Here is a 14,096-nt window from a genome sequence, read left to right as displayed (position 1 = left end):
CCCAGATCTGCTGGCCCATGGGCCTGTGCACTGGGAGAGGCTGGGCCTGCAGCACATTTGGGGAGGGAGCAGGCAGCCTTTGGTCCTAGCTGACCAGCATGTCTGCCATGCTGGGGTCCTCCAGCTGCCTCCTTCTGATGGACAACATGGGGCTCTATGACCTCTGACCCTTTCTGCCATACAAAGAGCCATTCCCTGCCCCTCAGAGACCTCACCATCTTGGCCATGTCCTCTTTTTCTTGCAGAAGGAGGCTCCTGTTCAGGAGGCCAGTGCTGAGTGTCCAAGGGTGAGTTTTTGTGCCCCAGCCACACGGCTTCCTTCATTGGATCATGGTTGAGGGGAAGGTGGGAGGAGGGAGGCAGCTCAGGGCAGGTAATAATCCCCTGGGGCCAGGAAGCTGGGCTCAGAGGGGCAACCTCAGTCCCTTACCCCTCCCTCTCAGGCTCTGCTTCTACACTGTGGAGAATTGGAGGCTGAAGAGGGGGAGCCTGATGAAGGAGAGTCAGGGGAGGACTCAGGTGAGGGGCCGTGAAGGGTACCCTCTCAGCTGCCTCTTCTCTTCCAGGGACTACTGGGGAGGGTCGGGCCCAGCTCCTGGTCCCTAGTTGCTGCGAGGACTCTTCCCCCTCCTCCCTAATCAGCCTACGGTCCTTCCCCAAAGGGGTGGGGGCTTTTGGCTACCTGGGCCCAACTCCCAGAAGGATGGGAGAGCCTAGGCCCCTAAGGGTAGGATCCCTCCCCGGTTTGCCTGAGCTCCTCAGCGTTGAGTCTGCCCCCTCCCCATGCTCCTGAGCACCCCGTTGGGGCCCGGGACACTCTCTTCCTGCAGCTCAGCCTCGGCCCCAGCAGGAGAAGCTGTCCCTGGATATCAGGGTGCGGGGCATTGTGGTCCACACCATGCAGGAGGTGCTGCAGAGTCGGTAAGACCATGCTCCCCACTTCCCTGACATCCAAGACACCCTGACAGGACTGCCCCCACATGTCACCATCTCCCAGGGCTCCGTAGGCTCGAGGCTTTTATAGCCAAAGGAGACCATGCCACACCATATTCTAGAGCTGCTGTGGGCCTGGCTAACCCCATTTTGTAGCTGCGATGTTACGCTCCCACCCACTGGGCCTGTGGAGAGCTGGAATGTGAACCTGGGTCTCTGGCTCCAAGGTCAAGCCGTCGCATTAAGCCACTGCAGCCTCTGCTCAGGTCCTCATGGATGTCACCCACAACAATGCTTTTAGACACAGTGAGACTCTGTGCTGGCACAGCGTCGGAGAGCTGAGCCTACAGCTCTTGTTTACAGATGGTGAGACCAAGGCTCAAAGAAGGAAGACTTTGCAAAGACCACGCAGCATGTCAGTGGCAGATTCAGTGTTACACATCCAGGGTCTTCTGACCTCCAGGCCAGGGCTCTGTCCCCTCCCTGGACTGATACTTTACCCTCAGGTTTTCTCCCCTTCACACACACCCCTGTTCCATCAGCTCAGGGGTAGAGCATGGGCTGAGGAGTGAGATGGATCTGGATTCAAATCTCGACTTTGCCACTATAACCGCATTACGTCGGGCAAGCCCCTTATTTTCTCTGAGCATCAGTCTCCCCATCGGTAAACTGAGAATGAGAATAGTCCTTCCTCACACGGTTGGGATGAGAGTCAATGGTTCATGTAGGAAAAATATCCTTAAAAGAAAGTGGAGTTGGCCCCGAACACCCGGACCCTGCTCCCCACACATATCGCTTCCCTCAGGCTGAGTACCTCGATGACCCCACAGGCTCAGTCCCCATAACCCTGCCCTTGCACCTCTCAGCCTTCAGGAGCTCCCACAGCTGGCGCTGAGTGAGGAGGCAGTGGAGAGCATGGCTGCTGGCATCGAGGCAGCCCTCTTCGACCTGACACAAGACACCAACTGCCGTTACAAGGCCAAGTACCGCAGCCTGGTGTTCAACCTGCGTGACCCCAGGAACCCAGTGAGAGGGGCTGCGGGCTGGGCCAGCCTCTCCCTTAAGCTGCAAAGCCCTGGTCACTGGGCAGGACTTTGGGGAGGGGGCCCTGAGAGTACAGTGCAGCCCCTGTCCCCTGCCCCTGCAGGACCTTTTCCTCAAAGTGGTTCGTGGAGATGTCACCCCCCATGGCCTGGTGCGGATGAGCTCAATCCAGCTGGCTCCCCAAGAGCTGGCCCGCTGGCGGGACCAGAAGGAGAAAAGGGTGAGCTGTTGGGCCCAGCCAGAGCAGGGGACAGGACAGAGGGAGATCGGGTGTGGGTGTGGTAGCCCGAGGATGGAGCAGGGAGACAGAGAGAGAGAGAGCAGGCTGAGGAGGAAGATGGAGCAAGACACAGGAAGCACAAGAAAGACAAAGAGAAACATAGAAACAAGGAAAGAGAGAAAGAAAAGGCAGATGGGGGAAGAGGCAGAGAGGCCTTCCCCACAGGAAGAATGGGAAAAGAGGCAGCAATGAAAGGATTGGGGACAGCGAGCAAGGTCAAGGTGACATATTTTCCACTTGGTTTTCTGTGGAGTTAGGATGTGTGTGGGGTGAGAGGAGGAGGCTAGGGACGATGGTTCAGAGTCTGGGGTCATGGTTGTCATCAACCACCCATGGTGGGGTAGTCCCCTTGAGGTGTCCCTCTCCCCGTCCCAGTCTGCAGAACCCTTCAAAAGACTGGAAGTGAGGCCGTGGACCCCACACTTCTCAGTCAGTCCCTGTGCACCCTGCATCTGTGGGTCTCTCCTTGCCTGAGAACTCCTCAGGGGCAGGGTGCGTGTGGGCACTGAGTGGGCTTTGGGAATGCTCGCCTAGTGGTGGTGGGTGGCTGAGTGACAGAGGGAAGGAGGGAATAATCTAGGGACTGGGGCTCATTGGGAGGAGGTGGGACGCTGAGGCGCCTGTCCTGGAAGACACTGGGCTGATTAGAATTAATAACTAGAGTCCATTAGGTGAACCAGCAGCATCCATCATAGGTTGAGCTTCTGTCCAGACACTGTGGGGGGCCAGAGAGCAGGACTGGCTACATAATTTTTGGGGTCAAGTGCAAAATGAAAATGCAGGCCCCCTTGTTCAAAAACTATGAAGAATTTCAACATGGTGATAGCAGAGCGTTAAAGCAAGCGTAGGGCCCTTCTCAGTGCAGGGCACTATGTGACTACACAGGTCATACTTTATGAGGCCGCCCTGCCAGGGAGGCTAGGACCCCTGTCCTCAGTGGGTGTTAGAAGAGGAGGCTCATGCTTTCAGGAAACATTTCAAACAGCATGACATTGATCAGCAATAACTATCACAATAAGAATCAACCAGCACTGTAAGCACTCTACATATGTTGTTTAATTACATAATGGTCTCAACTTATTCCAGGGAACAGATAAACTGAGGCTTAGAGTGGCGGAGTGGCTTGCCCAAGGCCACACTGCGTTGTGTTTCTTTATTAATAGCCTAGTTGGGACCTCAGAACCTGCACTCTTTCAGCTACACCACACCCTTCTCAGGGCAGATGATGGGGGACAGTCAGAGGTAGAATTGACTTGTGGTTGAAGGCCAAGTCCAGGAAGGCTTCCTGGAGGAGGCAGGGTTTGAGTTGAAGGCTGAATAAGTGGAATATGGGGACGTAGGGCTGAAGGAGGAGGGCATTCCAGGTGAGGGGAATGGCAGGAAGAAATGAACCCAGGCTGTCTGACTCCAAAGCGTGTCAGAATGGAGGAAGGGAAGTGCCTGGCATGGAAGGGGAACTACAGGAGCAGGGCCTCAAGGGTGGAGGGTGGGCACTTGGCAACCAAAGACCCACTAAACCCAGCTGAGCTTGGGCTCCCCCACCCACCAGAGCCTGGAGATCATTGAGCAGCAGCAGCAGGAGCCCTGCAGACTCCCAGCCACCAAACTGACCCACAAGGGCGAGCTAGAGATCCCACGGGACATCGATCAGATGCTGACCCTGGAGGATCTGGTGGTAAGTGTGACCCTGACTTGGCTCTAGGTGAGGCCTGTGCCCAGGGATCCCACTCCTCACCTCACTCACTGTGTGGCTTGGTGAAGTTTCCTGACCCCCTGAGGCCCACCTTATTGATTAATCATTGCCGCACAGGGTGCAGGTGAGCATGGAGTGAGATAGAGCCACCTGCATAGGCCCGGAGGTGCCTCCTTGGTGCTGGTTCCCTTCCTTTTTGCCCAACCCTGAGGCCCCCCACGAGAATGGTCGTCAGTCCTCACACTGCAGTCACTGCTCCCCACCTCAGACATTCCATCTGGATATTGGGTTGGGAAACAGGCTGGCTACACTGCTCCACGAGGGAACAGAGACCTTTTCTATTCAGTGGAAGGGCTAGGGGCACTCCAGGCAGGACAGCACCCAAAGCCCCAAGGCAGCTGGTGCAGCGGGCCTCCTGGAACTTGCCCTGGGACCTGGAAAGTCACCAGGAATCACCACAGTCTAGGTCTCCTCTTGTTACTGGGGATCTTGGCCACCATCCTGCTCCTCCCTCCACTTTGGCTCCTCCATCTGGCACCCATCAGCTGTGCTTCCTGCAGCCAATCAGCACTGCCCTTGGCTTGCCTCAGTTGCTTTCAGAAGGTGGCCACTCAGGCTCAGCCTAGGCTGTGGTTGGGTGACCATGGGTCAACTGTTCACCCTGGTCCAACTGGCCATGTCTGGGGTCTGGGGTGCAGGGAAGGCCCCTTGAACCATGTTCTTTGACTCAATACGTATTTATTGAGAACCTGCTGTGTGCCAGGCAAAGTTCTAGGCACTGGGGAAATGGCGGTGAACATGACAGACAAAAATCCCTGCTCCCCGCACAGGTCAGTGTCCAGGAGAACCACTGCCTGTGCAAAGGAGCCCCAAGGGAGTGTGGCTGCTTCCCCAACCAACACCAGTCTCTATTCCTTGAATAAATTGAATGTAAATATAGAGGGAGCTGCTAGGTAGACCTAGTGAGAAGCCCTTAGACCCCAGAGAGAGGAGGAGAGAAAGGAGGTAGCAGAGTAGGCAAGGAGAAAATGATATATAATAACAATCTTTACTCTCTATTGGACACCTACTATGTGCCCTTTTAACACATAGTGCCTCATCCAAAACCTAACAGTGAACTATGAGGTAGGTGCTATTATTATGCCCATTTCATGGATGAGCAATGTGAAGTCATTTGCCCAAGGTCGCACAATTTGCAGTTGGTGGAGCTGAGATTTGAACCCAGGCTCTCTGACTCCAAAGCCTGGGCTTTGGCACTGCTGTGCAGGTGGTTTACGAGGCAAGTTAGGGTTTCAAAATCTGATGTCACAGAGTGTTCTCCCTGAAGCAATGTTTCCTCTTTTCTTTATGCTTTTTGCTATGGTTTGAATTTTTTACAATGAACATGAGATAACCCGTTGCCATCGAGTCGATTCTGACTCATAGTGCCCCTGTAGGACAGAGTAGAACTGCCCCATAGGGTTTCCAAGGAGCGCCTGGTGGATTCGAACTGCCAACCTTTAGATTAGCAGCCATAGCATGAGATGTGTGTGTGTGTGTGTATATATATATATATATATATAACATTATATGTAACCAAACCCAAAACCCATTGCCATCGGGTCAATTCCAACTCATAGTGACCCTATAGGACAGAGTAGAACTGCCCCATAGTTTCCAAGGAGTGGCTGGCGGATTCAAACTGCTGACCTTTTTGGTTAGCAGCTGAGCTTTTAACTACTACACCTCCAGGGCTCCAGCATTATATATATATATATACCAGTGCTGTTGAGTCGATTCCAACTCATAGTGATCCTATAGGACAGAGAAGAACTGCCCCATAGTGTTTCCAAGGCTGTAATCTTTACAGGAGCAGACTGCCGCATCTTTTTCCCTCAGAGGGGCTGGTGGATTCAAACTACCAACCTTTCGGTTAACAGCCGAGCACTTAACTACTACACTACCAAGGCTCCTCATGTACAGGTAGTCTCCGGGTTACGAACGTCTGATTTTCCTATAGCCTGTAATTAGGAACCAACCCCCGTAAAGCCTATTATGTTAAAAATTTGAGGTACGTACAATGGTTTGTAATAACAAATGGGCACTAATTTGTGACGCTTGTCAAAATATTATTACTGTATTATGTTAAAGATGTTCTAGTGTATCTTGAAGTGTTTTTTTAAAAGTTTTCTATGCGTAGAAAGGTACACTATATAGTATGTACTAAGACAAACATTTGACTAACTGACGTTAGATCTGAACCATACCTAACTGGTCCAACTTATGCGCAAATGCAACTTAAAGACAGATTTAGGAATGGAGCTGGTTCGTAATCCAGGAACTGCCTATATATAAAGCATTTTATATATATGTAGTTAAGAGCTACGGTGTGGTATGGCTGCTGACCAAAAGGTCGGCAGTTCGAATCCACCAGATGCTCCTTGGAAACCCTATGGAGCAGTTCTACTCTGTCCTGTAGGGTTGCTATTAATTGGAATCAACTCTAAGGCAGTGGGTTTGGTTTTTGGTTTTTATACACATATACGTACATAAGTGTATATATATACATCTATATAGCAATATCATTATCAACTGTTTCATTAACCAACATTTTACATTTACAACAATAGTAAAAAATGTATGATACGACTATTGCACATTAACGATGTACATCTGGCAGTAACAAACCCCAAGGTGTGAGGCAAGAGTAACACTGGCTGTGATGGTTAATGTTATGTCAGCTTGGCTGGGCCATGATTCTCAGTGGTTTGGCAGTTATATAATGATGTAATTTAGCAGTTATGTAAGGATGTAGTCATCCTCCGTTTTTTGGTCTGATGTGGTTGTCCTCCATTTTGTGATCTGATGTAATCACCCCCCATTTTGTGATCTGATGTGAGCAGCCAATCAGTTGAAAAGGGAGTTTCCTTGGGGGTGTGGCTTACATCTGATATAAATAGATGTTTCAGCAAGGCTCACTCTTGTTCTGGATCCTGCATCCTGCATCTGACTTGTCATTATCTGACCTCTGGTTCTTGGAACATGACCCAGCAGCCTGCTGCCTGACCTGTAGATTTTGGGATTTGCCAGCTCCCACATAATGCCAATTTTTGCTTAACCACCTGGTCTTTGGAACTTAACCATTTTGATAAGTGAGGAGTGGGCATATGTATGCATGTATGTGTGTGTGTGTGTGTGTGTATATATATATATAAAATCTTCCTGGGTGGTGCAAATGGTTAACATGCTTGGCTGCTAACCAGAAAGGTTGGAGGTTCAAGTCCACACAGATGCACCTTGGAAGAAAAGGCTGTCTGGCAATCTACTTCAGAAAAAAATCAGGCATTGAAAACCCTATGGAACAGTTCTCCTCTGACATGCATGGCAGTGCCATAAGTCAGGTTGACTTGATGGTAACTGGTTACTGGTATATATATATATATCCAAAAAAACAAACCAAACCAGTTACTATCGAGTTGATTCTGACTCACAGCGACCCTATAGGACAAAGTAGAACTGCTCCATAGGGTTTCCAAGGAACAGCTGGTGGATTCGAACCATCAGCCTTTTGGTTAATAGTTGTAACTCTTAACCACTGCCCCACCAGGGCTCCATATATATGTCAGTACTACATATATATATATACATATATATATATATGGAAACCTGGTGGTGTAGTGAGTAAGAGGTAAGGCTGCCAACCAAAAGGTCAGCAGTTCAAATCCACCAGGTGCTCCTTGGAACCTCTATGGGGCAGTTCTACTGTCATATAGGGTTGCTATGAGTCAAAATCGACTCGACGGCCACGGATTTGATCTGTGTGTGTGTGGTCAGTACATACTGTGTTTTGTGTTTAAAGCTATTTTGTAGTGAGAGAAAAGAAGTGATCTGGCAATTTGGCAGCGGACATCAAGAGTCTTAAAAATATTCATTCTCCCTGATTCTCTCATCTGCTTCTGGGAACTTATTCTAAGGAAATAATTCAAAGTTTAGGAAAAATCTTTCTGCATGAAGATGGCCTCGGTGCTATTTATATAATCATGAAAAACTGGAAACAACCCAAATGTCTAGCAACAGAGGTGACGTGTAAACTACAGCCCGCCCCGTCAGTGTGGTTTCGGCAAAGGCTGTACAATGTGGCAAACGCCTCTGCTATAATTAATGAATACAAAGTTGAATATTTGATTCCAGCTACTTTAGTAAAAGGACCTCAAAACCTTGTATTCGAAAAAATGATTAGAAAGGAATATCCAGGATACCAACCGTTGTCCTGAGTGGTAGGACAAGGGGTGGTTTTTTTTTTTTCAGTTTTTCTGTACAAATAATGAAAGAATATATTATCTTACCAAAGATAAAATAAGCCACGCCCCTGAGGTCCCCAACCCATGGAGGGCCCCCGACGTCCCCAGCTGCCTTCCCAGCCCACCCTTCTCTCCTGTGTCTCACAGGGACCCATGGTGCCCGTAGACTGCAGCCCACTGGCCCTGCCTGAAACGTCGAGGGACACCACAGAGCAGCACAAACACCACTTCCTAGACCCTAACTGTCGAATCTGCAGCGGTGGGTGCAGGGGCGGTGGGCAAGCTGGGGCTGAGTGTGGGGTTCAGCAGCAACAGGCACCCGTGGCCTGGGGATGACCATACCCCGGAGCATCTCAAAAAGAGCCTGGTTCAAATCCTGGCTCTTAAGCCCTGGACTGGCTTCAGGCTCACTGTCTGTTTAAGCTCCTGCCTCTGCTATTTGCAGGGTGGGAGCCCTCATGTGAGCTGCCAGACTACTTTGAAGCCACCAGGAGGAGAGGGGACAATATCTTCCAGAGAGTCCCAAGCCCAGCCCCTTTGTCCTCTCCAGAGATGCCCCAACCCAGGGAGAAGCCTCCCACAGATACCCAGGACAGGTGTGGGGCCAGGGGCAAGGAAGTGGGCAACTGGGGGCGGGGCACCAGCTGCTGTAGCAGACACAGCAGGGGCTTGTCGTGCTGTGTGGCCTTGGGCATGTCCAACTGCCTGTGTGGGCCTCAGCTTCTCTATCTGTGCAATGGAGCGAATCATCCCAGCCTCCTGGACCCTCTTGCACGAGGCTATTCTTGGACCAATGTGTTGGTTCAGCCAGCACTTTGTTCTAGCCCCCCACCTCAGGGATCTAGGCCTTGGCCTAGAAAGAAAGGGAGCAAAAGACAGGGCAGAGACTCTGGGGGAAGTCCTGGTAACCCGTTCTCCCTGGCCCTGTCTCTCTGTCCCTCTGTCCCTGTCTCCAGGCCCCATATACCTGCTGGGCCCACAAAGGCCCCACCCAGCCAGCCACCCTGGGAGGGGTCTCTGGACATGTTCTCCATCAAGCGGTTCCGGGCCAAGGCCCAGCTGGTCTCGGGGCACAGTTGTCGGCTCATTCAGGTACTCCTGTTCTGTGTGCCGGGGTCACCCTTACACACTGGCCAGCCCAGTCAGCTACTCACACTCCCATTTATACACTCCTCCATTCTTTTACTCATTCGTGTACTCTAAAACAAGTCATTGCCACCCCTCTGTGCCAGGCCCTGTGCCAGGCATGGGGGTAAATGATATGCCAGCCCCACTCCTGCAGAGACACATGTGATAAAGGGCCCAAGGCACCAAGGGCCTGGGAGAGGAGTCTGGTGCCTTCCTGGCCCTGCCCAGAGGCAAGTTTGAGGAGTGATTGTTGGGTGACTGAAAGATCAAATAGTGTTGGAAGGGTGGGAGACTGGTGGAGGGAGTGAGGGGCTTCTGAGAACAGCTGTAGGAGATGGGCCTGGCCAGGCTGGAGGCCTCCAGGGGCAGTTAGGGCTTTCTGGGCAGCCACTGAGGATCCTGACATACTGCTTGCCCAGCCTCTTCACCCAGGGCTGCAGCCTTCCAGGTGATTGGTATTGAGTCCGCCCTGAGCAGGTGGGAAGCTGGGGGCTGACTGGCCATCCTACCTGCCCCCAGACCCTGCCCGACGTGATCCGTTCAGCGGGCTGCATTGCCCCCAACACTGTCTGGGACCTGCTGGCCAGCATCTGCCCGGCCGAGGCCAAGGTAACTGACCACCCTTGGGTGACACTCTTCTCTTAGTACCTTAGCCCAGCCTTAGTCTCCTGTAACAGATACCACAAGTGGGTGGCTTACAGAACAGAAATTTATTTTCCCAGCGTCTGGGAGGCTAGAAGTCTGAATTCAGGGCTCCAGCTATAGGGGAAGGCTCTCTCTATCAGCTCTGGGGGAAGATCCTTGTCTCTTTCAGCTTCTGTAGCCCGGTGCGCCTCGGTTCCTTGGCAATCTTCACATGGCACCTGCCTTCCTCCCTCCACCCCGTTTGTGCCTGTTTCTCTGTTTAATCTACTTTTTAAATCTCAGGCATGACTAGGTTTAGGACACACCCTACACTGACATGACCTCATTAACATAACAAAGAAAACCCTATTCCCTAGCGGGAGTACATCCACAGGTATAGGGGTTAGGAGTCCAAAACACATTTTGAGGGGACTTAAATTCAATCCATAGTATTGCCCCATCTCCTTCTCTCTCCACCTCTGGGGCCGAGGCCTGGTTTTGGGGATACTGGGTCTGGTTTCCAGCAGGACTTCAGACTCATCACGTGACCCTGAGAAGTTCCCCCCATTGCCTCCACTGTACAATGGGAACCCCTCACAGGGCTCTTGGAGGTTTAGGAGAGACCAGGGGTATTTGCAGGAGCAAGAGGCAGCTGCTTCTAAAGCTGCTGTCCTTCCTGCGGCCACAGGACGTCAGCGTGGTCAGACTGTGCCCACGTGGAGCTCGGGATACCCAGAACTGCCGCCTGCTCTACTCCTACCTCAACAACAAGCAGCGCCATTGCCTGGCAGCTGTGGACCACATGGGGGTGGTCCTGCTGCCCCTGCCTGCCTTCCAGCCCCTGCCCTCCAGATTGCGCCCTCTTGGAGGCCCAGGTGAGTGCCCGATGCCCATACCAGCCCCTGCCTCCCCTTCCTTGGTGACCAGACTGGGCCTTGTTGACACAGCTGCCCACGTCTCACCAGATGCAGGCACATCTCAGAATGAAAACTCCAGAAACAGTAATACAATACTTGTATGAGCCAGTCACGTGCCTTTCCTGGAGCTGCTCTTCAGCAGATCCAGCTGGCCACTGCTTTGACTGTGGCCAGCACCTCCACAGGGCCTCCTGTCCCCACAAGCCCCGCTTCAGCACCTCAAATCGCTGGTGACTGTAAGCCATCAGCACCAAGCCTTACCGTGGCCCCCAAGCCAGGAGCTCCTACCCCTACCTTCCGCAGTGTCTTGCTGACTATGTGCACTGCTCTAGAAGCCTTAATTCATTTAAGCCTCAAAAGAACCCTATGCAGTAAAGTAAAGTAGATGCTATTAATTTCCCCATTTCACAGATGAGGAAACTGAGATAGGGGAGAGTGTAAATGACTTGTCCAGAGTCATCTAGCTAGGCAATAGCAGAGCCAGGCTTCATACCCAGATGGCACAGCTTCACAGACTGGGCTCCTAACCACTAAATAACACTGCCTTCCATTAGGAAAAAAAAAAAAAATTCATTGCCATCGAGTCAATTCATTAGACACCCCCTAAATAGAAACTCGCGGAACAGCCACATCTGACCCAGACACAGCAAGACAGAGTCAGATCCACAAACAGTTGGCTGAAAGCATCACCTAAGACGGGAGGGAGGGATGTTTTCACCACAGCTGTGCTGGGCCAGTGGGGCATTGGTGGTTCTGTGGTAGAATTCTTGCCTTTAATGCGGGAGACCTAGGTTTGATTCCTGGCCAGTGCACCTCATCCTCAGCCACCACCCATCTGTCAGTGGAGGCTCATCTATTGCTGTGATGCTGAACAGGTTTCACTGGAGCTTCCAGACTAAGATGGACTAGGAAGAAAGGCCTGGCAATCTACTTCTGAATATCAGTAAATGAAAACCCTATGGATCACAACAGTCTGATCCACCACCGATCATGGAGACGGTGCAGGACTGAGCAGTGTTTTGTTTCATTGTGCATGGGGTCATCGTGAATTATGGACCAACATGACAGGAATTAACAACAACATTCTGGGCCAAGTGTGGCCTTTGTGCATGGCAACCCACTAGGGCTCCAGGAAAGCAGCTTCAGGAGGAGGGGACTGTGCCTATTCCCTGAGCAAAGTACTGCCTGTCTTGGAGACAATGAGGTAGATTTTGAATCCGTAAAGCCTTAAGGTCAGACTTTCCAGGCCTCACCCTCAGCCAGGTGAACCCTTTCCCACCCTGAAACCAAATCTGAGATAGGCTTACCCTCTCACCTACTTCTCTCAGTATCTCACGGGCCTCTCTGCTGAGAAGCTCGTCTTGAAGTCTAACCTTCAGCCCTCCTGCTGCAGCCAGAATGCGGCCTCTGGGGGCTATGTGCTCTCCCCCATCAGGCATTTGGTGTCTTCCCTCTCTCTTTTCCTCTCTCCCCAGGCCTGGAAGCCACTCATTCAAGCCTGCTGCTGGCTGTGCTGCTTCCCAAGGCAGGGTTGCCAGACACAGCAGGTTCCAACCCCTTGAGGGGGAAGGTTCGCAAGACAATCTCCTTCAACAAGAAAGTGGAGACAAGATGCTATCAGCCAGAGGATGGGAGGGAGAGTGTGGCCCTGAAAGGCTCCCCTCCCCCCAGGGGTGCCCTGCAGCAGAGCCAGGGCAATGGCAGCCTGGCTCCAAGGGGGATTTGTGCTTGGCCAAGGCCCTCCAGAGGCAGGGGGAGATTGTGGGGAGAGTCTGAGGCCTCACAGGGTCCTGGGCTAGGGCATTGGACTCCAGGGTCAGGTGGGTGCCATTCCTGGGACCCCTTTCCAGCAGCACCAGCTGGCCACTACTTTAGCAGTGGCCAGCACCTCCACAGGGCCTCCTGTCCACACCAAGCCCTGCTCCAGCACCTTGAATCCCTGGTGACCATGAGCCACCAGCTCCAAGCCTCACTGAGGCCCCCAGGCCAGGAGCTCCTGCCCCCAACCTCTGCAGCATCTGCCCAGTGCCCTACAACCCCTGGGATTCTTGGCTTCCTCTGCCAGCCCCCTGCAGCTCCAGAACCCCCTGGCCCAGCCCCTGACTCCTCCTTGGGACCCACAGATGGGGCTGGCCCTGAGCACCCCCTTCCCAGAGAGGTCTGACCATCCATCACCCACCAGAAGAGGGGTGTCTCGATCTCTTTATGGGAGTTGTTCCAAGGAGAGAGGCAGGGGTGGAGGAAGAGGAGGGTCAGCATAACGCATCTGTCATGTTTGAATTCCTTGTTCTGCAGCCTGTTTGGTGTTGATTTTTGGTTCAATAAACAGTTGGACAAATTTGGGGCTGTATCTACTGACTGGTCAGGAGAGATCTCTGCATCTGCAGGAGGTCAGGTTTGGCCTGGGTGGGCGTGACCATGGGTTGCTGTGCTGAGGTGTAGCAGAGCTAAGTGCTGGGGCCAAAGGGGGCGGTTGTCTTGTGAGTTCCTTGTCTGAGGTCCTGAACCATCACTGTGCCTCAGGGCACAGCTGTTGTCATATAGGCTCTGGAAGCATGTTGTAAGTATTCTGAATTATCTGGGAAGAAGGGGTATTGGGAGAAGAGGGTGGGGAGAGAGAGAAAAATGAGCAGAGGCTGTTAAAGGGTACCAGTTTGAAAACCAATTGTCATGGGGTTGATTCTGAGAAATGGCAGCCCTTACGTGTGTCAGAGTAGAACTGTGCTCCACAGGGTTTTCAATGGCTGATTTTTCCGATCACCAGGCCTTTCTTCCAAGGCACCTATGGGTGGACTCTAACCGCCAACCTTTTGGTTAGCAGCCAAGTGCTTAACCTAGTTTGCACCACCCAGGGACTCCTGAACGGGCACAGCCACCTAGAGATTGCTAGGGAGAAAACTTGCAATGGTTTTAAAATTTTTCAGTTACCAAGATTTTTTTCTTTTGGACAGTGCATAACTCCATCATATTCTCTGTGTGTCTGTGTTTGTGTGCATCTGTGTGGGTGTGTGTGCATGTGCCTGTGAGCGTGTGTCTGTGTGTCTGTGTCTGCTTCCACGTCTGTGTGTGAGTCCCTGTTGAGGAACGTGGGAGATCCAGACGGGTCTCCTTTCTCTCTACCTCCTGCCACTCCCAGAGACTTGGAGGTGGGCACTCAGGGTGGGGTTGAGTTCGGATGTTAGTGCTGGATGGTGCTG

The 14,096-nt window shown here is 52.1% G+C and overlaps 1 protein-coding gene across 1 annotated transcript in view; it reads left to right on the top strand.

Moving 5' to 3' along the window:
• SPOCD1 (SPOC domain containing 1) overlaps positions 1 to 13,151 on the top strand; it is a 35,362-nt gene extending 22,211 nt beyond the window's left edge. Inside the window, 14 exon segments of the mRNA XM_049878589.1 lie at positions 246 to 287; positions 444 to 519; positions 795 to 921; positions 1,800 to 1,959; positions 2,081 to 2,197; positions 3,807 to 3,932; positions 8,378 to 8,489; positions 8,676 to 8,827; positions 9,173 to 9,322; positions 9,878 to 9,967; positions 10,671 to 10,857; positions 12,375 to 12,874; positions 12,876 to 12,926; positions 12,965 to 13,151. Of these exon segments, the coding sequence (XP_049734546.1) occupies positions 246 to 287; positions 444 to 519; positions 795 to 921; positions 1,800 to 1,959; positions 2,081 to 2,197; positions 3,807 to 3,932; positions 8,378 to 8,489; positions 8,676 to 8,827; positions 9,173 to 9,322; positions 9,878 to 9,967; positions 10,671 to 10,857; positions 12,375 to 12,874; positions 12,876 to 12,926; positions 12,965 to 13,063 (1,989 nt within the window). The 3' untranslated portion in view covers positions 13,064 to 13,151.
• The last annotated feature ends 945 nt before the right edge of the window (positions 13,152 to 14,096 follow it).

The sequence above is a fragment of the Elephas maximus genome, chromosome 3, assembly GCF_024166365.1.
Source record: "Elephas maximus indicus isolate mEleMax1 chromosome 3, mEleMax1 primary haplotype, whole genome shotgun sequence".
Classification (NCBI taxonomy): Eukaryota; Metazoa; Chordata; class Mammalia; order Proboscidea; family Elephantidae; genus Elephas; species Elephas maximus.
This window is presented reverse-complemented; position numbering and strand designations above follow the sequence as displayed.